This window comes from Anopheles gambiae, chromosome 2 (genome assembly GCF_943734735.2).
Source record: "Anopheles gambiae chromosome 2, idAnoGambNW_F1_1, whole genome shotgun sequence".
In the NCBI taxonomy this organism is placed as follows: domain Eukaryota; kingdom Metazoa; phylum Arthropoda; class Insecta; order Diptera; family Culicidae; genus Anopheles; species Anopheles gambiae.
In genome coordinates, this window is record NC_064601.1 from 31239468 (window position 1) to 31262861 (window position 23394).

Genomic DNA, 23394 nt, shown 5'->3' on the forward strand with positions numbered 1-23394 from the left:
AACACACAATACTTCTAAGGAACGCTCTTATCTCCACGTCCTGTTCAGGGAAGAGAAAATTATTAACACACCATAAACTTCTTGGAAGGTTTTGCCAGAAAAAAAGCGAAACATACATAACATCAGCGCATAAACGCAATGGATGACAATGTGATAGAGCTTTGGTCGAATGTATTTCGATACTTGTATCTGTATATGCTTCCATGTAATGAATACATTATTGCTCCGATAAAATCCAATAAAATGCTTTCAGCATTGTTTTGTTCTATGTTTGTCAAGGGTAGAGATACTTTCTCATAAGGATGGTATCACATCGCTCTGGAAGGATTTTTGTACGGACCTTTTTTACAGAATATCGTACAAGCAGCAACAATTTGTTATCGAACAAGGTTTACGCATCGCATTACGTTCTGGTTCCGATCGACGACAAAACGTTCTCAGTATTTACTAATCTGAGCACAGGCATAGGTTTCGATCTCCTGGTTAATGGTCCCTTTTCTTGCAATTTACTTGTTGTGAGAAATTGAATTTTAAATTACGTTCAAAGCCTGGGAGAGGTAACGTTTGCCATCGAAATTGTTTGAGCAGGTGCCAAGCTTGTAGCAATAAAAGCAGTAACTAGTCAATATTAAGACAAGCTGGTGAGCAAATAACAATCGAAACATGTTGGATCTACTGGAATGGGAGCGAATGGGACACGCAATATAAACACAAAACTTACAGATAGGCTGATGCGTTCGTTCATCTACCCACAAAACCAACTCAGCATCAAAGCAGAAAATCACCGACCCAAAGCACTGCCGAAAGCGGAACAAACTCGTTTACAATTTTGCACACATTCTCTGCTCGCAATCAAATTGTTAGCCAGGTCGGAAACATACCCAAATGACCTAGCGTCAATTTTCCGCGTAACATCCCATTCAGCTGAATTCTGCTTCAAGTCACATTAACGTTTGCTTCGCTTTGCTTCGTACGAGGAACGACTTAGCGATGCCATGGGCCATGCGTGTGCATCAGCCTATTGTGCAGGCAGCGGGCAAACGCCTGTGGCGATAGAAAACCATTCTCCAATAGAGCTTTTCCCAAGCAAACGGAACTGCGCTGCAACATTGTCCTCCGTTTCCGGGGGTGAACGGCTCAGCAGAACCGGCTGGAGTTACTGGGACCGGTGGCGGCAGCGGACATTATTTCATCTTGTGCTGTGCTTCCCCCCCATCGGAAGCCGAGCGAACCAAATGGATTTAGCTTTAATTTTGCTTCCTGTTTTTCGTTCCAAGAATAATAGCGCACGAACGTTGTTGCTGTGATAAAGCAACACACTCAAAGCCAGTTCGGTTGCTAAGGAATTGAGGAACGGCAGTAGGGGAAAGCGGGGCAAAATGGGCATGTTAAGCAGTTTACTGAATATTCCTTTGAATATGCCACAAAACACAATTTTTCTTTCATTATTGTATGCCTCCACCATTTATCTATGGATTAAAATTGCCACATAGAATGAAAACAACTCAAAAACAATAAAATAATGTAAAATAAAAGTTGATGTTTTACGAGAAGCTATTTTGACACACGGGGTAAAATGGGCATAGCCCTGGGGCAAAATGGGCATATGTAAACAAACTGTGAAACGTCAGAACACTGGGGTAAAATGGGCCACAACAACTGCGCTTAGGTAATGGTCTATGCTTTTGCGCACCGTTTCGTGAATTGTATTTTCGTTCTATCTTTTGTTTTGCTGGTCAGGAAAGCCCTTAAAATTCTTCCAAAAATATGTTATCAAAATTATAACAGTTTTTACACGATTAAATCTACAAAATCGATTCTTGTGAAGCTGTGTCTGTTATCATTATTGAGGCGACAAATATAACACCATAGCCTCACCAAACGCCATTTGTCAAAAGTATCTGCCCATTTTGCCCCAAGCGTAACTGCCCATTTTGCCCCACGTGAAGCATTTTTGTATTTTATGTTATATTAGTAAAAATACGCATTCGATCGCCTTGCTTTCTTCAGACAAATTGTATAGAAATATCACATCTTTAATAATATATAATGTAAAACTTCAACGCATCCCTGTGACACTGGGTTAAGCTTATTTTCGAAGTGACAAAAATTACATCAATATGCTACTAAACCTTATTTTGCACTTTTCTTGGTTATTTTTTGTGTTAGCGTTATGAAACTTACATGGTGTTCATAAAACACTCTAATGAATACATTTTGAGCATTGGAAAGTAGCTTTGTAGTCAAATAATGCTTAAATAGAGGGTGCCCATTTTGCCCCACATGCCCATTTTGCCCCGCTTTCCCCTACTAATTCTACGAAGGGCCGGCTAGTGTGCTGGAAAATCTAACATTACGTGGAAACTAAATTAAAGATGTAGATGCTAACTGTCAGTTTTGTAGGGCAGACGACCGAAGCAAACGAGGTAGTAAAGGTTGGACCGGTTTTCGTTGGGCCTAATAATAACACCCGCCGTTTCGGTTTCAATGGATCGAGCCCCCGTACCCAGATAGTGAGACTAGTTCATTGATGTATAATCGTTAATGAGTAGAAGACAAAAAGCAAAACTAAGAATGGTGGAGTATGTAATTCAGCGTGGAAAACATATGAAAGCTCTAAAAGGTTAAAAATATGCATTAAATTTAATCCTCCAAGTATTTTGCAATTTTGCTGTCGTTCGATACCTAACCTTGACCTTCTAGAACAGTAAACGCCTTTCACTACAGGAAAAAAAAACAAACAAGTGGCTCAAGTAGTGAGACTTTCACATACTCAGCAGAAGTGAAGAACTCGTTTTCCTCCACCGCGCACCGACATACCCCACAACTCAATTCCATTCTTAAGGACCCTTTTGCTGGCGATAAGAATTTTGCTGCTAAAGGGCAAGAAACGCCAACGACGGGGGCCGTAGAAAGTGCGTCAAATATTTGCTGAAAGGGCCGCAAGCCGCAAACAAGCTTTCGTGCATGAAATGAGCTTGAATGGGCGCAAATGAGTGTGCCAACCGTGTGCCAACCGGTGCGAACACGACAACGATGCCGGCGAAAAGGACAAGCGTGCCAAAGGCATGTAAATAATAGATTCCGTCGTTCTCTGCCGGGGTTCGGGGGGAGTGTAAGGGCTTGTAGATCTAATCAGCTGAGGTGCCACCACCGTGTGTGTGTGTGTGCTATCGCAAAGGTGTCTCTAACGGGCGCGCAACAGTTGCGCCTTCGGAACATCAGCGCAAACAATCGAGCGAAAGCGAGCGGAAGCACTTTAAGCTTCCACCCTCTACGACTCACAGTAGCCACCCAGGAGGGATTAGGATAAAACGCGAGCGAGCTATTGACATTCGCACTGTAAAGATTAACAAGGTTGCTGTGGAGGGAGCGCTGTGGAAAAAGTCCCTTTATATCACACAAATTCAAGCGAAAGCATAGTGTACATTAGGCGCACCATTGGACAGATAATTTTTTTCCCTTGGTTTGGCATTTCGTCGTACATCAAACAGTATTATACATCACTGGGAGAAAAAAATATTCGGCAAACGATGTACGTTAAGATCGTGCAGAACATCAGACAGCAGCGGTGCAACTTTTGCGCTACGGAGAAATTAAATTTAAAAGAATTCAAAACCGGCACTCACGCACCGAGCATTGGCGGCGGAAGATAGACAAGAAATTGCGTATTCCATCCCACGCAACTGGTACGGGAGGAGAATTTGGTAAAAGCATTCCAAGCGAGCAGCAGCAGCCGCAGCAGTGCCCGATAAGCACCACCGAGCTGAAGCAACCGCTAACTCGAACCGTATGGCAGCACACGGCAAGCGAACTGATTCTAAAGAATATCCATATACAGGCCGACCGCGGAAGCGGCAAAAAGAAAAAGGGCAGGAAAGTGGGTACGGTTTTCCGAAAATGATTTTTCCTCCGTACGACGATGGCTTGTTGATTTTTCACCGAAGATAAAACGATCTCCCTTTCTATCACTAGCTCTTCACTTTCAATGCAAAGAATCGGTAGAGAAGTGGGGTTCGTTTTCGTAGGAATAGCTTTCGTCCCTCGATGTGCACGGATTTTGCACAAATGTCTCTCACAGCTGCCTAGCCTAGCTGAATTTCGCTCCATATCACGGTTACTCAGCGAGCCTCAGGGGCATTGCCCTTACGATTTTTTTTTCACTTTTACCGAACCAAATTTTCATTTTTCATTCTAACCGCAATTAGAGAGCGCCATTTAACGACGGTCCTCCAAGGGCCAATACAGCACACAGTCCCAAATCATTTGGCGACAAGATTCGACAAAAATACAAACACACACATGCACGACTAATGGAGTTTTGCGGAGCATGTTTGTGTTTGTGCAGGGACGCACAACGCTGATCGATCGGAGACATTTTCTTAACCTTTGTAAAAAGGAAATGCCAAAAAGGCATTATTATTTCAAACACACAAAGAAAATGCTACACAGAAACAAAACCGTCCCGTTTTGCCTGCGTGAAAAGTAACCCTCTGAAGTAGTGATGGATGTAAAGTTGGCAAAAATCCGAAGTCGAATCCAAAAAGCCAAGGTAGGTCCGCCCAGCATTATCCGGAGTCTTCAGGAATCACCCGGAGTCGTCCGGAGTCGTTTGACGTAGTTTGGAGTCGTTCGGAGTCGTTCGGAGTTGTTTGGAGTCGTCGTAGTCGTCCGGATTCGGCTGGAGCTGGAGTCGGCCTTCGAAACAAAGGCCTGTATACGAAGTGCACGCGCAAAGTGAAAGACAAAACACAACACAATGAAATGTATGATCACGACCACATTATACCGGACGGCTCCTGTTGACTCCGACCGACTGCGATTCCGATCAACTCCAAACGACTCTGGACGACTCCGAATGACTACGACTCCCGTTGATTCCTGCCGACTCCTGCCGACTCCAGACGACTCCGGACGACTCTGGACGACTCCGGACTCCGGACGATTTTAAACAACCCCAGACGGTACTAGTGGTTTGGATTTCGCCTAAGTCTGAATCGGACTAACAATAGTAGGAGTCGGATCGGAGTCGTGGGTGCGCTCCAAAGAGCACATCACTACTCCGAAGCATTGCTCTTGGTATCATTCTTTTAACCGGGAACATTCGCTTCGTTATATACTCCACTCAAAGTAAATCATCTGTCACACACGCAGAGAGACAATAAGGTAAGCAAGGCGTGTAACTGCCACCAAAAATGCCACCGAAAGGGCGCATCCATGTTTTGGTTGATTTATAGGAAGCAACCGTCATTTCAAAAGCCACGTGGGAAAATAATTCATTCCTTTCTATATGCTAATGTGGTCCCGCCACGTACCTTTCGCGCGATGTGTGCGCCTTCCGATCAATGTAACAGCTAGCACCAAAACATTTGTAAAGTTACAAAAACCCAACACATACAAACGAAACGAGCTATGATGCTTATATGCTTCCGAATTGCTCTCGGTTTTTCTTTTGCTGCTTGGACACATTTGCAGAGCAAAGATTCCCATTATCATTGATAATGATGTTGAACGAAAATAGTGCGTGAGATGAGCTCTCGGGCAACCAATCAACATCACTCAACACGCACCTCTCATCCTTCCTGCGAGCCCCATCAATCGGCCCGGGGTGTAAAGAAACAGCAGACATTGACGCTAATTAACGTCAGCGCTCTGCCCACGTACCCAGCGAGCACTGGAGTGCCGCACGTTCACAGAACGAAGAAGCCTTCGAGAAACCTCACCCTGTCCTGCCGCTCTAGCTGCTATTCCACTGTCAGGAGGGTGGTGGTGGGTGCCTTTACCGATCAATATACGTGCGGAATTTGCCGCCACATAGTCACAGTTGTTTCTTTGTTTCTGGCGCAAACCGTATCTACTGCTGTAGCATGATTAATCTGTACGCTGCTCTGTCTGATCGACACTTCACGGTCATAGTAGCAATAGGTCCTGTTTCCTTGGCGAGTTACAGGTGCCAGTAGCACAAAAGAAAGTCACCCGGAACAGGGCGGAAAAGAGCTTTTGGCTTCTTCCACGAAAGCGAAACTAGTCTCGTCCCGCCTGGGTATACCTGGCGTAATACACAAAGTTGCTGTATTGTTGCTTTGCGGTAACTTCAAGAGGGGGGTTTTCGCGTGGAAAACTTTCCCCACACAAACACACACACACAGCCACACGCACTCATAATGAATATTGATGAAGCATTTATTATTGGGCAAGCGAAACAGCCGATGTCGATAAATATATCAAAACATCTACCACAATCCAACAGTGTTGCTCCGTCGTGGTGTCATGAAACATTGTCAGCAGTAGTACAATGGTAACGCCATTTGCCAATTTTCTACTTCACATTTTCCCGCACGAAATGCAGAATGCTGCCCACCCCTGCCCAGATGTCATGTAAATTAAAACAATCCATCTAATGTGGCCATCCCAGCCAAGGGGGAGTGTTGCAGTACCTGCGATGCAACTGGTAGTTACGGAACGGCCCCTCGTGGCAAGGCACATCGGAAGGCAAAGCCTGCCGCACTGTGTAGTTAGCGGAAAAGGCCACTATCCAGCTACAGTAGTGGCAGTCAGGGTCGCGGCTTATCCGAGCGTCAAATGTAGGTCGACTGGAAACCTGCAACGGGAAATGATGATGATGATGATGATGATGATGATGATGATGACGATGATAGCAAACCATAGTGCAAACATGGTCACCCCTTTTGCTGCCAACGCACGGGAAATGGCACCACGGTATGGATGGCTGTACCAGCACGTTCATGAGTCCACACTCCCAAGGGCATTCAATTACACGGCACTGGAATGAAGAAGCCCTTGCTACGCAATGGGAGGAACGAATGTGATGCCGCCGCTCGTGCCAATTAGCTATCGATAATACTCGATCACACTACATGGCTTGGTGGTGGAGTGGATGAAATCATCCCCATTGGCGTACGATTGATGTTTTTATTTACAGTTCAATTAATCGACTCGTTTGGGGAATAAGATAGGAAATACGGCGAAATGTAATCCAAACGCTACATGTGCTGTTGTTGTGCTGTACAGTTTGTGGCACGTTTGGGTAGGGATTTGTGTGGTTGTTGTAGTTAATATTAATCACGTTTTCTAAGGAACAAAAAGCATTATAACCTCAACAAAGAGCTAAACCACACAACGCCACACACCATACCCTTCTGGCTGGTTGGTTAGCAAATAATGCTTATCGTTGGAGTATCCATTTAACCACACACAAACATGTACAAATGCGTGTTAAAAAGCAGCTTTGCGTCAAATGGGGAAGGAAAGCGCGGCATCAACACATCGTCTTAGAAATATTTGTTTTACTTACGTCTATTGCATCGAGCAGTACATAGTTGTTAAATTGCATTTGGTTTCAATAGGAAACGAGACGAATCATAGTTTCATGCACATGGGCTAGAAATAAGTCAAGTAAAGATTAATGCTAACAAACTCAGTTGCTTCATGCTGTGCGAAAACGTTCATTGCGATTACTCATTCAAACATGCAACATGAAGACACAAAAAAATACGTTCTTGTGGTATTGGGTTTGGAGTAGAACAAAATGACTTAAAAGTGTTGCTTTTTTATACTTCGCAGGGATTGATGAAGAGAAAAAGTGCTTGCATAAAATATGGTAATAAGTATCAATGATATGTAACACACTGGCAACAAACATCGTCAATCGAAACCAAAAAGAGAGAAAAAAAAACATAGCAATACTGTTTACCGTATGATAATGAATGAGAGAATGGGAAACAAAAACGAGAGAAAGAAAAACAAAACACAACCATTTATCAGAGCGAAATGCATACATTTAGAATAGAAACGGAAAGGAAAAGGTCACACATTCATTCCGAGATCTTCATTCCATAGGCAAGGCATCGAATTGACGAGAGGGAGAGAGATTTTTTTAGAGCAAACGCAAATGTATGACTCTAACGGAAAAGGTAATGATTTGCGAGATTTATTTTAATGAAATGCCATTTTTGCAGTAGCGTGTACAAAAACAAATCCAATTGTTTTGTTAAATATCTCGCAAAAGATTAACAGAAAAGGTCTGGAGACAAACGACACAAGGCAAAAGGAAAGAAAACGAAACCCAAGAGGACACAGTTGCAAACTCTAACGTATGTGGTAATAAAGAGAGCAAACAGCACGCAAGTGCTACGGCACATTTGGCCCCACACGGGGCACGTTGCTATTTTGTTTGACGCATCCAAAAACAAAACAATACGTACAGAAACTATCCGGAGCCCTGAAATCGAGTTAGACACTCCGTGCGCTGCAAGAAGAAAAAAAACGACACGAAAACAGAGAGAAAGAGAGAGCAGTGAACGACAGACGGAAAGAAATGTGATGCACTGTGATGGGCAGAGAATGGGAGTGTGATGGAAACACAATTAAAGGAAGAGAATAACACACAATAGGATAAGCAAAAGGAAACGATAGATAAAGAAAGTAGAACGCAATTGGATGACAAAGAAATAGTGTTAAAAAAATCAAGAAATCAAGAAGAGAACTGGGATAATGACATAAGAGATGGTGGTTTGAATAGCAATATTGTAGACGCAGGACAGGGCAATAAACATGGCGGCGAACAGAAATTTGTAACAAACACGAAACATCATCGTCAGAACCATTGGCACGCTGTTGTCAATATTTAAACACTAAAATTTGATTTCGATGAATTGTATGATAACGTAAGAAGTGTGGAAGATCCATGATTGGAATCAAAATAAACATGAAGCAAAATAACAACAATTTGGACAGAAAATAACAACTCTGGTAAAATTTGCACATATCGCTATTTCGTAAACATTAGATGAAGCGAATCTGACTATTGCACTGATTTTCACTATCCCAAACACAAATCAACTAGGTCATCAAAAAAGGTGTATAAAACGACTGCTAAAATTGGAAACATTTTTCATCTTAAACAACACAATGCAATCCTTTTCATCATACTCATAAAATCGTACAATTAGTGTATGATTTTATGAGTATGATTCTAGTGATTCAGTTAAACCATAAACATCAACACTGCCGTAAATCCTACAGACAGCAAAAAGCATCAAAATAACCAGTGATTCATGTTGACAACATGTTGACTATGCTAACATTGATATCGTCTATCATCAATAAAGCACACACACAAACTGTCATAATAGCGTGGCAGTTTTAAAATCGGTATGGACGTGAAATGTGAATAGTGATGTACCGATACGGTATGTTGCCGTTGTGCCGCAAGCTAGTGCCTCACACATTTTCAATGCACATGGATAATATTTGTTTTACATCAAAATGCATCCTCTGTCTGTTCTGTTGTGTTCTCCCATGGGGAAATCTGTTTAAACATGAAGCTATTTATTTTATTTAGTCCGTACACTTTTGGAAACGATAACACAGGTGCGGTAAAACCTGTAACACAAACAATTAAATGCAATTTATTTATCAAATATGACAAGCAAGCAACACTGCTGCATAAACATCAGATATAGCATAGAGCTATAGCAGAGGAATGCACTATATTTGGGTTAGGGATGCGGAAGTGATCCGGCGACAGCAGGAAGCGTTTAACTTTTAAATTATTTATTCCTTTTACTTGGCCAACAATAATCATCGTTCAGTGACCAGATTGGCTTTCCCATAGCAGCACAATTAGTCCTATGTTCGATCTACTTAGTTTCTACTTAGCAGATAAGTGTCTTACATAAAACAAACAACAAGCCAAAGGACCAGTGCTGCAAAATGTCACGTCAATATCATAAAAAATCTGACTGAAACCAAATCCATGTCAGCGTCACGTACTCAATTGTGATAATCAGAGGAGATACTCAAAACGATTGGTGTACTCAATGCATTCTTCATGACATTTTTGCGACCATCGCTTGGTCAGTTACTATGTCATAACTTTTTTTACTGTGATCAGTTCTGCAAAATATCACTGACATAGTCATGACCAATGTCGGCTGAAACAAAATAATGTCAACGTCACGAGCTCTACCGTGATGAACAGAGGTAAGACTCAAACAGTTGGTACGACCATCACATGCTTGGTGACATTTTTTCAACCAATTATTGGTCATTCATATGGTCACGACATTTTCAGTCGGTGATCATCCCCATAGTCATGGGAGATATGCGGTGCGTGCGTGTGGTTCCAAGAAACAAAATGAGCATTATTTCACGCTCTGTTTAACCCGACAGACCATCAAACCAGACAGAGCGAGAAAGCATGCTCATTCCAAGAATGTCGAGATTATCACCGATATAAAATGTCGTGACCAAGTAAGGGATTAAGAGTTGGGTGCTAAACAAAATGTCATCAAGCATGTGATTGGTCCACCAACTGTATGAGTCTTACCTTTGATCATCTCAGGGGTGTACGTGAGCTGATTTGAGCTACGTTGAGCTTGATTTGAGCACTATTCACAGCCAGAAAAAGTCATGATCATGCTTGTGACGGCATAAAGCTTAGCTTGTGAGTCAGAGTTTCGCGGTTGACTCAAGCACTCGCATATCGTGTTCGGCATGTCATCACGCACTTTCATTGAGTATCAGCAACGGGCATCAAGCTTCCACGGATATGTTCATTGTTTTCTTTGGTGAATATCTCGTGATGATCATGACATTTTACAGAGCTGTAAAAGACCATCTAATACGAATGTCTATACAAACGATCAGCAACACAAGCTTAAGATGATCACAACATCAATGTAAATACGCTATATACAAAAAATATAAATCTAACGGAATATGCATTCAAATCTTGCATTCAAAGTATTTCAACATTTTCCAAATATTTCTTTGTGCACTTTTAAACTTTTAATCCAACACGTAAAATGTTTTAACAACACACACACACACACGCACGCAACACCCCTGATAAAGCAGCTCTAGCGTGAATTGATGTCGGCATCGCCCTAACACTAATCAGTGTGCTGTGGGTTTGTGGTTTTGATAATTGAACTTCATCCACTAACCACAAACCACATCCACTACTAACACGTATAAGGGTAGTTATGGTCGTCCAGCAGAACGTGTCAAGCCAGACACATTAGCATAAATTTGCAAATACACGAGCGTGCCGAACCCGAATGCTAGAGAGTATCCAATTAAAACAACACACTTGGGTACATTTGATTTTGTAATAATTGACCAGATTATATGCGTTTGTGTATGATAAGAAATAATACAATCTCAACTCCTTTGTCTATTACATCAAAACATTAAAAAAAAAAACATCAATTTCTCCTCTTTACTACAACCAGAAATGGATCTGCTTCTGTTCCAGTGCTGCTCGTTCCCAATGGGAACAAGAACAGTGTAACATGATTTGTTAACGAAAGCACTGCTAAGCGGTGGAATACAAAGATTTGACTTTTTTTTTGGTTCTACGCGAACACATCATCCTGAGTGAACAAATTATTATTCGACAAAGCGTGTACCACCAAAATCGTCTACTCCCAGCGGTACACGTGTATCATATATCATGTTGAAAAAGGATAAAATTATCCTCGCATGCTTCATTTTAAACTGATCGACATGGCCATCATTCCTATTTCATTTTGCATCACTACCTTTTTATTTTATTAACGAACGTTACTTGGAAACAAACAAACAAAAACGGATTATACATCCTATGTAACATGTAATCAAACGAGTTTAATTAATGCAGCCACATTTTTATGCTTTTAGCCCTTTTTAAATACAATCACGCGTACATGAACACCATCTAGATTCTACAACATGCAGAAAGAAAATCTGTTCCACCATTTCCATAACACACACACATACTCACATTCCGGCAGTGGTTGACAATCTTGGGCGTTTACACGAAAAAGGGCACACACGATTCGCGTGTTATATCCTATTTAATATTCATACGCAAAGCACATCCCGCCCGAAAGACACTCCTTGGTTTGGGGGAAATACGAAACCACGAACCATCCAAGCACCAGTATGTACCCGAATGTAGTGAAAATTGTGCGTGGTAATATCCATTTTTTCTTCTCTTTCAATGTCTTTGTCGCACGTCATAGCACATAAATCCATTTATTGCGTCGGCATGTATAGGAGCAGAAGATACAAAAAACTTGCTACAAAAGCTGTTGAAGCTGTACTTTCCACACGAGCCAGCATAAATAAAGGACATTTGGCTTCATGTCTCACAGCCATCAACAGAGCAATGGATAAGGATAAATCACACAAATATAAAGGAATTAAACTGGGCGTTAAATTTCGAATTTCGAGGGGTTCTGATCTCTTTTGAGAATGTTAACTAGTTGTATCTATTTATTCTGAACGACGATAGTCTTACTAGTGTTACTCTCCGTTTCGATTGTGGTATGCAAAACACAGAGCACGATATCCAAGACTCTCCTCCGTCCTAACAACGGTGTGACAACACTGGTACAAAACTGGTTAACCTTCTGCCGTACTCTCCAAACACAGAATGTCATACCAGTCCGTCGTGCGTGACGGTCATCCCGCAGCGACCAACAACAAAGCTGACTTTATACGCCGGTTTCGTGACGAAAGCGGACAACGGATCTATAAAAGCAGCGTCGCTCTAGCGTCTGCAGCTATACCCCTGCGCACAGTCCTCCCCGGGGACTGTCCCACTATTTTGCACCGTTTGCTACCGACCAACATGCGAAGATGATATTTAAATTCCCCCATTCAGAGTGAAATCCATCACCACGACAAATGTAACCGTCCTCTGAGCGAACCTGTTCTTGCTTCGGGCACAAGTGTTGCTACTAACGTGTTTTCAGCTACGCGAACTGTAGACGTTCTTACGGTTACGGTGCTATGTTGCGTACTTCATTTTGATTGCAAAAAAAACACACACACACAAACAATGGTTAATTGTGCAAAGCAAAGTATTAAACAAGTAAATCTAATTGCTTTTGCTACAATTTGCATTGGCGTGACGAAACTGTGTTAACAAAACGCTGTAGCTAGCCACATGTTTCTAGTCCCGTGCCTGTAGCAGCTCCCCGTGCTAACATTCGAAAGGTAATGAGTTCGAAACTAATCCTGCTCGACCTTCGCTTTACCAAGATGTTTGGAGTATTCTCCTGCTACTGCATGGTGAATCGAGGCCCCCGGATGTCTAAATATATACTTTTATCTAAAAGGATTAAGGGCACCCTTAACAAGATAACGACGTGCTCGTATCCTACACACACACACACTGTCTGCCGGAACAGCAATGACAAGTGATGAACGGTGGAGACAAAAGATTAGACACGAACTTTTACCATATGCTGTCAGTTTCCTAAGGGCCGGATACAACAATCATCAGTAAGGCGTGGGGCAACCAGCAACAAAACAGTTTATGATAGTTTGCCCGAGCTATTATCGCTGTGGTTGTAGATCTAACGACAAAATCTGGTTGAGAAGATTGCGACAGATCAGAGAAGGAATCTTCCCTGCATGCCTTTGCCTATCTGGCAATATCCACCTCCTATCACTCGCTTTCTCACACATCTTTGAGAATAGCAAGTTGACAGTAATTACGATGTATTTTTTTCCAACTTTAGCGCACCAGTATACGTATTATTTACGATGCAAAATCCAGTAAACAGTGTCAAATCTTCAAACAACACGGCGCTATGCAAAACCGTATGGTCTGGTCGCTAGCCTAGCTGCCTTACCGATGCATCGCACACCCAAAGTGCAAAGTGCATACAAAGTGCCTGGATTACATCGATGATGTGTCTCAACGCCACTTTATCCGATAACCTTTGCCGTCCGGGGTGATAGCAATCTCTCAGCAGCCCGGCCAAAGCCTACCAGCATACACGCGCAGTGGGCCCAGTTTCAATTACAGTCGATCCCGCGCGAGCACACACGTTTGGCCTACCATCCAAAGTCTTCCAGCGGCAAAAAAGGCAGAGGGAATCCCGTGACTACCTACTACAGGAGGCGTACATAAACCGGGCTCCATATCAGAGGTTTGACTAAATCGACCTTCACAATTCTTGAAGCAAACTTTCACCGCACAACGGCTTTCTGGCGCGGAGGAAAAACACTCACACCGAGAGCGCCCTTCGTTGAAACGGAATCACAATTAGACTGTCGGTTTTCATTAACAGAATGGCTTCATATTGAACTTACTGTGCGCGGGTCAAGGGTCAGCACCATCGCCACCAGCACCATTTCGGAGCTCAGCGGTTTCTGCTGCTCACGGGTAGGTTAGATGAAAGACATGCAAGTAATTGCTAATAATGTGGCACAATTACGCGTGCACACAGACTCGCCGAGATAAAATAAACGGAAAAGTGTGTGTGTGGGGGGGGTTTTTTTGGCCTTGTTTGGGTTGAGCAAAATTGAAATTGAACCAGGGCTCCAGCCGGAGAAAATCGGAAGAGACAGGAGCAGCGAAAGGAATGATGGCACGTTACCGAATGGGAGGACAGAGTTTAGGACAATCTGCTGGGATGCAGGGTGGAGGGATTAATGTTATCAATTAAATACGTCCACATTGCTTGGGTGTGCTTGCAGCGCAAAAGCGTTCCGAACAATGCTGGCTGAAGAAAAGCGGTCTAAAAATAGTCTTTGAAAAAACCTAAACACCACAAAGTGTCACATTAACCTGTTGAGCATTTGAGAGGTGGTGAGCTTTTCCATTGAAAGGAGCAGCTGGTAAGCACACTAAAGGATAACTAAAGACATTTAGTCAATCCAGAAGAGAAGATGAAGGATGTTACTGTTACAGTAAGCTTTTATGGAATATTGTAATACATGAAACTAATAAAAAAATAATACTTGTTGTGCTAAACAACCGCAAACGGGCAACGCAACCCCTTTTGCCACATTTCACCCTGTCGAGCCGTTCGCGTGTCAAAGTATTCTAATCAACTCGCCAGATAAACTAATTTACGTCAACAAGATGAAATGAAATGAACAAATGAATGGATGGAAAAGCAACAGCAAACAGACAGCAGAAACCCGTCAACTCCGCCTGTGAACGTGGCTGTTTTTTGTTGTGTCTTGTTTCTCACTAACGCCTCATATCCTCACTCTCCTGGCTGGCTGGCGGGCCCCATGTACGGCCAGGCTACCAGGCTCTACTAGCAGCATGTAAGAGAGCGCGCGCACGACCCATTGGCATCCACCGCCGACATCAGCAGCGATGGGTTTTTTTCCGTCGAAGAAGCTCGTCGACAGCAGATCGTTTCATAAGCGAATTATCGGAGCGCTTAGAGAGAAGGGGAGCGGCAGCAACGCGGGAAAGCGCGGAAAAGAAAAATGTAGCCCGAGTGTTATTGGCTCGTGTTCATTTTTCATTTCATTTGTGACGGAAGCGTGGCACAGCACAGTTACGGTCCGGTATCCTGGAATAGGATCATCGCTTTGCGCCGGGCTGGGACATCGTTCCCCTTTATCGGCGGCATGTAACCGAGAGCAGAGCTTCGTCGCCGGGTTCCACCGTGTGATTATCGATTGATCCAGGAAGGAGGATGTATGTGTGAGTGGGGGGGGGGGGGGGGGGCAGGTAATTTTGATTGATTTTTACCATTCCGTAACAGTGTGATGACGATAGATCGGAAGTCATCGTGTGTAGCACCAAAACATGCCTAGGTCAGGGACGGAAGGCACAGGCCTGAAGGCATAAAATGCAGACATCAATATCAATCGGTTTGAAGCTGACTTTTTTTACAAACAACTAAATCAGTGCAAAATACGCGAAACTCACGCTTATTTGTATGGAAAATAATAAAGCCGAGAAAAATAAATAAATTAATCTGATAATTATCTACCTATTAGTGAGCCTTTGTTGAATGTTCCCATTGCACTGGGTAATTCCTTTTCTAAGAACAATGCTCGCTTGTAATACCCATAATAACTCATTTATGCAAATACACAATATATCCTTTCGCTCCCTTGTTGTTTGCATAAAAAAAAAACAAATAAAAAACAAAATTACGCGAAAAGTAGCACACCATTTTTATCCCAATTTTCCGATCATTTCCCCAACAATAGCGATGCTAGCGCCCACGCACCTCGAACACATTTTCGCTTTAATGCTCCAGGCCAGTGGTCTCCAACCTCTGGTCCGTGGCGTTAACAGACGTGGTCCGCGAAAGAATTTATTTTTGAAAAAGAAAAGCTCATTATTATACACATCGTGCATTTTTCCTCCACAATCAAGATCAAATCTGCAACAGGCATGTGTATGATAAGATTTAAACATATTTTTGATTAAAGGTCGTTGAAATAAGTCTAAAAAATGTATGTTCTCAATTGATGTGGGCCGCGGCAAATGTATTTTCAAAGCCAAGCGGCCAGCGAACCTAAAAAGGTTGAAGAGCACTGGCTTCAAATATAGGCTGATTTTAAAATTTGTTTACCATGTTTTCAGCCTTCAGTGCCCTTTGATCCGGGGCAGAAAGGGAATGAAGCCTACTATTCACAAACCGGAACCAATGACCACGTGTTGCTTCCCTGGCAAAATCGGGAAATCAAGCGGAAATGCATGAAAAGTTTGCACAATTCTAGGATTTGTTTTCCCATGATTCTGACCAAAGCAAATAGCCACATCATGTCGTTTGCCAGGCGCACAAGGACAACGAAAACGTAAGGACAAATCCGACAGTATTTGATTTTTTTAGAAAATTTTATTTTATTACTTTAAAAATTATTTAAAAACAAATTACTACTCAGAGCAGTATTGCACACAACATACAAAGTATATGCTTTTACCCATCCGAAAGGGTTGTTCTTCGATTACTGTGGTTCGTCGAGGACTGAAAATCGATATTGAAAACCAGGCAAAGCATGGTGCGACGTTCGTCCGCCTACGCCTCACCTTCCCGGTAAAGCCGCAGTACACACTGTGCCACTGGGCAGGGAAAACGTTTGTTTACCGCTACACCGTTTACCTTCACATTTTAGCGATTATGGTTGAAAGTGAAAATGGTTGTACGATGCGCTTTTAGACGAGCGTGTTACCGTGTTACACCTTCTGCTTCGACTGCAGGCCACTCCGTCGCTCGTGGCACAATAAGAAAATGGATCGATTTCGTACAGGCCCGTAAGGTCCGTGGTTTGGTTAACGTAAATTCACACAAGATAAAGTTAGGTTTACCCCTTAGTATTTTTCAGCAGTACATTCATTTGAAAAACGAGTATCTTTCCCACAACCACTGGACCAAACGTAACAAAGTGTGCCCTAATTCGACCAAAACTGAATTTTTTGCCCCCAAAAATAACGACATTGTGCACCACAGTGATGTGACTTCCTGTGCTGTCATACTGTTTGGTACGTCTAGTAAAAAAAACGGTAGCATTAAACAAACGAGTGCATGGGCATCGTGAAGGACAAATTCAATTAGTGGTTCATACGCATGTAACCTACCGGGCGACCTGGTGGTCACAGTTAAGCCCTTCCATTACCGGTCTTTCCCATACGAAACACACCTCTTAAAAGAGCTCAACATAAGGAACGTAAGTGTGTTTGTTTATGATAAAACGAGGATAAACATGATGCAAACAGTTGCATTACGCGCTTTGGGACAGATAATCGATACGGCTGATAAGAGGGCGAGAAGACACGGCTGAAGATTTAGGCCAAATGGTGACTAATTTTTGCAAAGCAAAATGCAAATATGTTGACAAAAAATAGGAACATTCAATCGGGAAACCTCGAAAACACGAAATGTAAAGTTGAACCAATCATAAAAATAGCAAAAAAAAAAAAAGGAAAACAACCTCCCAACAAATAGAAACACGTACATCCATCTTCGCACACCACATTACCACCACAAAACACACCCAACTGATGCGCGATACTATGCTGGTGAGGAAGAAACGGCACAAAACAACGGATACAAAATCGATAACGCCAAAGCCGATTAGAAAAGAAAACGATTAAATAAATAGAGACAAACGACTATTGTGAAAACGGGACTGCCAGCCGGGGGGGGCCTGGGCGTATGCAAAGAAGCGCCACCACCGAATATTAACGATGCAAACGATGGCAATGACGATGAGAGGACGGCGATGACGAAGACGACGATGACGACCGGCCAATCGTGGGAGAAAACGAAAAGGAACGTAAAGCGAACAGTGTTCGAAGAAAGGGTTATTTAAAAAATGAAAAACTAAAACATAACACAGGCAAAGCAAACCAACGTCAACGGAAGGGGAACCGCGAACAAATCATACCATTAAAAGCATAGAGAGCATAGAGAGAGAGAGAGCATACAAAAGATGGATCCAATTGCAGACGCTGGGTAAACAATACAGGTATAACGAAGGGGGGGTGAGGACACACCCGTACTGCGGGGTGCAGCACGCGGGAAACTTTAATTAACTTCCTGGGAACGAGGAGGAACGGTGAGGGGGAATGGGGGATAGCTACACTAACGGAAAGCGGAACCATGCAGTACCAACTGCAATCTCCTGTTTCCGCCCAGTTCCGCCCGGATTCGCGCTAGGAGGTAGGAGGAGAATGAAAAAAATAATAATAACAATAAACAAAATTATACAGGAACGGGTGAGGGGGGTGGATTGGTATTAGGGCGGGTGGTATGCCAGCAAAACGGACCTACCTCGATACCGACGATACTGATTGGGACTTTCTCTCTCCATGGGTCGATCGAGTTGGCTAGCGGCATCCTCCAGCTTTGAAGCGTTTGCAGGGACGTGTGTGTGTGTGTGTGTACTGAACGATATCGGGAAGGTGTTGGCGTGTTTGTTTGTACGCTCGGTGTACGTGTTCGCTAGTGGTGAGTGTCCTGTATGAGAGGCGGGCAGCGAGATGTCCTTGTCCGCTGGGTTCCCTTTGAAACCTTTGCGTTCTGGTTGGATGTGTGTAACTGTTGCACCAGAAAAGGGGAAACAACTACTCCCGCTGACAGATGCTAGGAGGACCCGCAGGAAGGGTTAATTACATGCGCTCTCCAAGCGATCCGGGATGGAACGTACTGTGCCTAGCAGGTCCGGTCGATGACCTACTTTGTTTGCCCGATGCTCAATGCCAATTTGCTACCGTGGTGGTGGTGGTGGTGGTACAGCAGCGTTACAGAACCAGGGAGCAGGAGCACTTCTTCTTCCTTATCTGTTGCTAAATATCTCGCCTTGATAGCGGCCGCCACGCTAGCAAGGGAGAAAAACACTCGCACACGCACACAGCACACAAATTGCACCACATTCACAGGGCAGGGATTTGTTTGCCCATTCGCTTGCCCGCAAATCTAAATCCAAGTAACAACTGATCGGCAACGTACGCCGGAAACAGGTGAAAATGATTTATGTCATCGATGTTTTCCACTAACTGATTGCCTTACTGCCGCCGCCGCACTACCTCGTTGGGGCGCAATTTGGACACTAGAAGATGTTTTGCATTTTCACACGGGGAAGGGGACGTTCCTGCAGACCGCTCGCGTTTCGATGTCTCTCACCTGCTCCAACAAACGGTCCGAGCTGGGAGGGATTATTAGCACTACCTGGGGTTTGCTAGGTTGCGAGCCGTTGTAGCTCGGTACGCTGGCCGATGTGCTTGCTAGGCTCCCTGTGTACAGGGGGGGGGGGCTTACTCCACAAGGACGACTGGGCTGCTACCGTGGCGGTGATGATAATGCGCCAACGCAAAGCAACCACCACGACAATGATGATGATGATGCGCTATTTGATGGAATGCAACTGTCGGCTGCCGTTCCCGTTCCCGTTCCTGTTGCGCGGGAGATGACCGGACACACACACTCACACACAAAGACAGCTGCTGCTAATGTTTTGCGAAGTTCACCCCATTCACGGGCATCCGCCCATATGCACTGTACCGAGCAGCAGCAGCAGTAGGACCACTCCGTACGAATTGGGTGGCCAGTTTTGCATATGCACACAGGCACACACACGCCGATCCGCAGAACAACACGCACGGTGTGATGCAAAGCTCGACGCAAGATTCGCTTGCCTCCGTCTCGAACGATGCCGTGATGGATAGCGCTGGCGAGCGACAAGTAGGACAAGAACAAGGGCACACAACGCGCAAGGGTCGGTCGGTCCGTGAAAAACGATGCACGCACTCAAACTGTGCACTGGCGAAAGGTGCTGCCCGTGCGGAACATTTTGACAGTTGTTTTGCGGGAGAGCGGGAGATGTCATGAAGTTAAATATGACACATGGCTGTAGACTGTTGCAAAAATGTTTATTCTATTTTCAACACCTTTAAAACTACTTTAATACAGAGCAGAGAGTGTGTAAAAAAAATGAACGGGGTTTTAAATCACAATCAAACAGTTGAACTATTTTCCAACAAGAAAAATTCCACAACTATCAAGCTGACAATCGTAGAGTTGAATAAATGTACCAGCCTGGAAAGCCATCTTGTTGAATGTGTTTACAACTGTCAGCGCACGAGTGAGTAGGTGAAATACTCTTTGTTTTGATATCGGCGCCGCACGTGTATTACTTCGCGCGTACTGTTTTGCATTGAAAGGCACCCACTAAACGCTACACAAAATGTTGAAACCAGCTAGAAAAATGAAACGTAAGTATGATTGTTGCTGTGCAAATGCTGTTTTGTTCTGGCAACATTGTTTTCCCACACTCCTTGCAGAGGCGGCACTGCCCGCACCGGCTGAAAGTGATAGCGATTCGCTGGCGGATGATAGCAGCGGATCGGACGACTTTCTATCCGACGAGGAGTACCCGATGTCGGAGGAGGAGCTGGACTTGCAAAACGAAACTGGCGACACGGAACCGTCCGACGAGCCGACGAAGTGGGCCAAAGCGATGGCCAAGTTTCTGCGCAAAGCCACCGACGACAGCATTCTGTCGAAAGCGGCCACAGACGAGCAGAAGGAGCGCAAAAAGCAGGAAGCGAAAGCGATCGACTTTGATGTGGTCAGTGCGGAGGGCACGGTAAAAAAGGAACCGACACCAGGAACCGACAATTCGGAAGAGAAACCGGACGAGTTGAAGCTGAAGAAGGAACTGTTGCGACAGAAGGCAGCACTCAGGAAGCTGCGACAGAAAGACATCCTCGGTCTCCGGGTACGGCCCACGATACATGATTACGAGCGCGAACGAACGCTGCGCAAGGTGGCCACCCGCGGTACGGTACAGTTGTTCAATGCCGTCCGGCAGCAGCAGAAGACGGTGCACCAGAAGCTGGAGGAAGCCGGCAAGCTGGAGTACAAGCGAGAAAAGGTGCTCAAGAGCCTTAACCGGAAGGAGTTTCTGGACGTGCTGATGAATGGACCGCGCGCCAAGTCGGAACTGGTGGATAATTTGGTGAAAAAGGAGGAGGACGAAGAGGAAGGCATCAAATCGGAGGTCGATTCGGATGACGAGCCGAAGTCTACGTGGGGCGCGTTGCGAGCCGATTTCCTTACGGGGAAAAAGTCCGGCTGGGACAAAGAGGACGGAGAGGACGAAGTGCGCAAAGTTCCGGACGATCTAGACGAGGACATGGATTCGGACGGTTCGGATATGTAGGAGAATAAAGTTTGTACACCATCTTCCAGCGCCACAGAAAAGGACTTGGTTTATTGCACGGCAGCCGGCACAGAACGTTACTTAATGTTTAGCTTGTACTCCCCACAGGGCTGCGGTATTTGCAGCGGTGCCGTCGGGTAGATCGTAATCGGAAGGCTCCAGATCATCGTCTCGATCGCAATGTCCGTCGGTGCGACCCACTCCAGCCCTTCCTCGCTTTCGGCGGTGCGATCGAGCAGCATCTCGCTGCTCAGCTCCGCGTTCGTGCTGGTCACGAACTGAAAGTGTAACCGCCAGCTGACCTCGATCAGCTCCGTCCGGAAGGTGGGAGTGACGTGCAGCGGGATGGGCAGGATCACTTGCGTCTGCAGCATGCCCAGGCACACTTCGTGATGCTTGCTGTAGTTGGTCACGCGGGAAATGTTCTTCGGCCGTTCCGGCTCGTTCGCACCCTCGGCGGTGCTCGAGGCAACATCGGCACTGTCCGCCCCTTTCGAGTCTTCCTTTGCACTGGGCGTACCGCTCGGCGGTGAGACGGCACCATGCAACAGCTCCGTTTCTTCGCACTGCAACGTGACGGAAAGCTGCACACACTTGATCGTACCGCAGCTAAAATCGATCGTGGCCACGATGTCCTCGCCGAGCTTGTACGCCGACTTGAACAGACAGAACCGGCCCACTTTGCCCCATTTGTTGTTGATCATGAAGAAGTTTGGCCGGCGGCGTGCGGTCACGCCGCGCAAGTAGTGCAGCGCGTACTCGATGCGCGACGGCGGCCGCTTCTTCTCCAGGAACGGGTTGTTCGGTGCCAGATCTTCGTTCGACTCATCGTTCAGGGTGATCGCTTCGTCGAGATCGCTCTGGGGCAGCGGGAGCGGGAGCACGCGGATCGGAATGTTTAGCGCCTGCACGGTTGAGCCTAGCCGTTGCGTGGCAACCGTGATTTTGTAGTAATACTTTACGCGAATTCCACGGTACGTAGGCGGCGTATTCAGTGGCACGGTTTCACGATACAAAACTAAAGAGAAAGATGCCATTAGACAGCGGGGGGGGGGGGGGAAGGGATTGAGCGAGAACGTACATTGTTTTGCTTCTCCCGGGGACAGGCGCAGATCGCAGAACAGTATCTTCGGTTCGGTCGAGTGCAGCACCTCTCCCTTGAGCTGGTTGCTGGCGTTTAGCGACGTGCTGCCGCCAACGTTTCTGTTCGCGGCAGCATCATGCGGAGCTTTCTCGTTAAACGAGGCGTTGCAGTAGCAGTGCAGCTGCACCGTCGCCCAGGCAAGATTTTCCAAAATATCACTAAAAGAAAAAGGGAACAAAATCGGTATGCAGTGCCTTGGCAAAAATTGGACAGCAGTTGATGGCTCCGTGCCATGTTTTCTCACCTATTGCTCTGTGAAATCTTGTGCTCCGGTAGCGATGGGTGAATGAAATCAATTAAACACTCCACCACCTCACCGCACATAAACACTGCACTTTGATCTCGCAGTAATTTTGCATTAATTTCTAGCATGTCTCTGGTTCCCCCTGGAGAGTTTCTGGTGTTCGTGTTCAGAATTTGAGGAAAACAACAACAAACACCCGTCAAACAGTGTTGCCAGCAAAGGGATTTAGATGACGATGGCAATTCGGGATTCAAATCGGATGATGGCAGATGGCAAAGGGTTCGTTTGTGGCAAAACGATAATCTTAAAATTATTGTACGATAATGAGAATCAAATTGCGTATAATTCAAATGGGAAAATAAGCCACAAAAAAGACCAAAAGTGAGAGAATTATCGGGGATTCAAAAAGACTGTTTTGAACACCAATCATTCCTTAACCTTTATGTGCACACATTACCAGTCGTAGTGAAGGGTTAATTGTGTGCTCAATTTTGCTAAAAATAAGACACTTCCGATGAATAATACAATTGCCATACAGCTAAAAAAGACAGTAAACTACATAAAA

General features: G+C 44.7%; 3 protein-coding genes across 5 annotated transcripts in view; 1 reads left to right on the forward strand and 2 right to left on the reverse strand.

The window, feature by feature from the left end:
- LOC1272910 (ribosomal protein S6 kinase 2 beta) overlaps positions 1-20129 on the reverse strand; it is a 28780-nt gene extending 8651 nt beyond the window's left edge. Inside the window, exons 1-2 of one of the 3 annotated variants that reach the window (XM_061646642.1) lie at positions 18552-20055; positions 8226-8269 (exon numbers count right to left, since the gene is read on the reverse strand). In XM_061646642.1, the coding sequence (XP_061502626.1) occupies positions 8226-8269; positions 18552-18591 (84 nt within the window). In that variant the 5' untranslated portion in view covers positions 18592-20055. Of the gene's footprint in view, positions 1-7315; positions 7402-8225; positions 8270-18551 lie in introns of all 3 variants that reach the window. The other 2 variants (XM_061646644.1, XM_061646643.1) reach the window with 2 other exon arrangements.
- Positions 20130-20336: 207 nt separating this feature from the next.
- Positions 20337-21482, forward strand: LOC1272909 (RRP15-like protein). The gene is made up of 2 exons (XM_311834.6): positions 20337-20491; positions 20561-21482. Exons 1-2 carry the CDS (start codon positions 20464-20466, stop codon positions 21439-21441), a joined length of 909 nt encoding a protein of 302 aa, XP_311834.5. The 5' UTR covers positions 20337-20463; the 3' UTR covers positions 21442-21482.
- On the reverse strand, positions 21465-23061 carry LOC1272908 (RAB6A-GEF complex partner protein 2). The gene is made up of 3 exons (XM_311833.5): positions 22830-23061; positions 22523-22743; positions 21465-22459 (listed from the first exon to the last, which is right to left on the reverse strand). The coding sequence occupies exons 1-3, from the start codon at positions 22955-22957 to the stop codon at positions 21519-21521; spliced, it is 1290 nt and encodes a 429-aa protein (XP_311833.1). The 5' UTR covers positions 22958-23061; the 3' UTR covers positions 21465-21518.
- Between the last annotated feature and the right edge of the window lie 333 nt (positions 23062-23394).

Excerpts from the sequence above, each read along its gene's own strand:
- LOC1272909 (XM_311834.6), top strand. The coding sequence starts at position 20,464 with ATGTTGAAACCAGCTAGAAAAATGAAAC. Across the intron at positions 20,492-20,560 it reads ACCAGCTAGAAAAATGAAAC|AGGCGGCACTGCCCGCACCG; the intron begins GTAAGTATGATT and ends CACTCCTTGCAG.
- LOC1272908 (XM_311833.5), bottom strand. The coding sequence starts at position 22,957 with ATGCTAGAAATTAATGCAAAATTACTGCGAGATCAAAGTGCAGTGTTT. Across the intron at positions 22,744-22,829 it reads AAGATTTCACAGAGCAATAG|TGATATTTTGGAAAATCTTG; the intron begins GTGAGAAAACAT and ends TTTTTCTTTTAG. Across the intron at positions 22,460-22,522 it reads CCCGGGAGAAGCAAAACAAT|TTTTGTATCGTGAAACCGTG; the intron begins GTACGTTCTCGC and ends CTTTCTCTTTAG.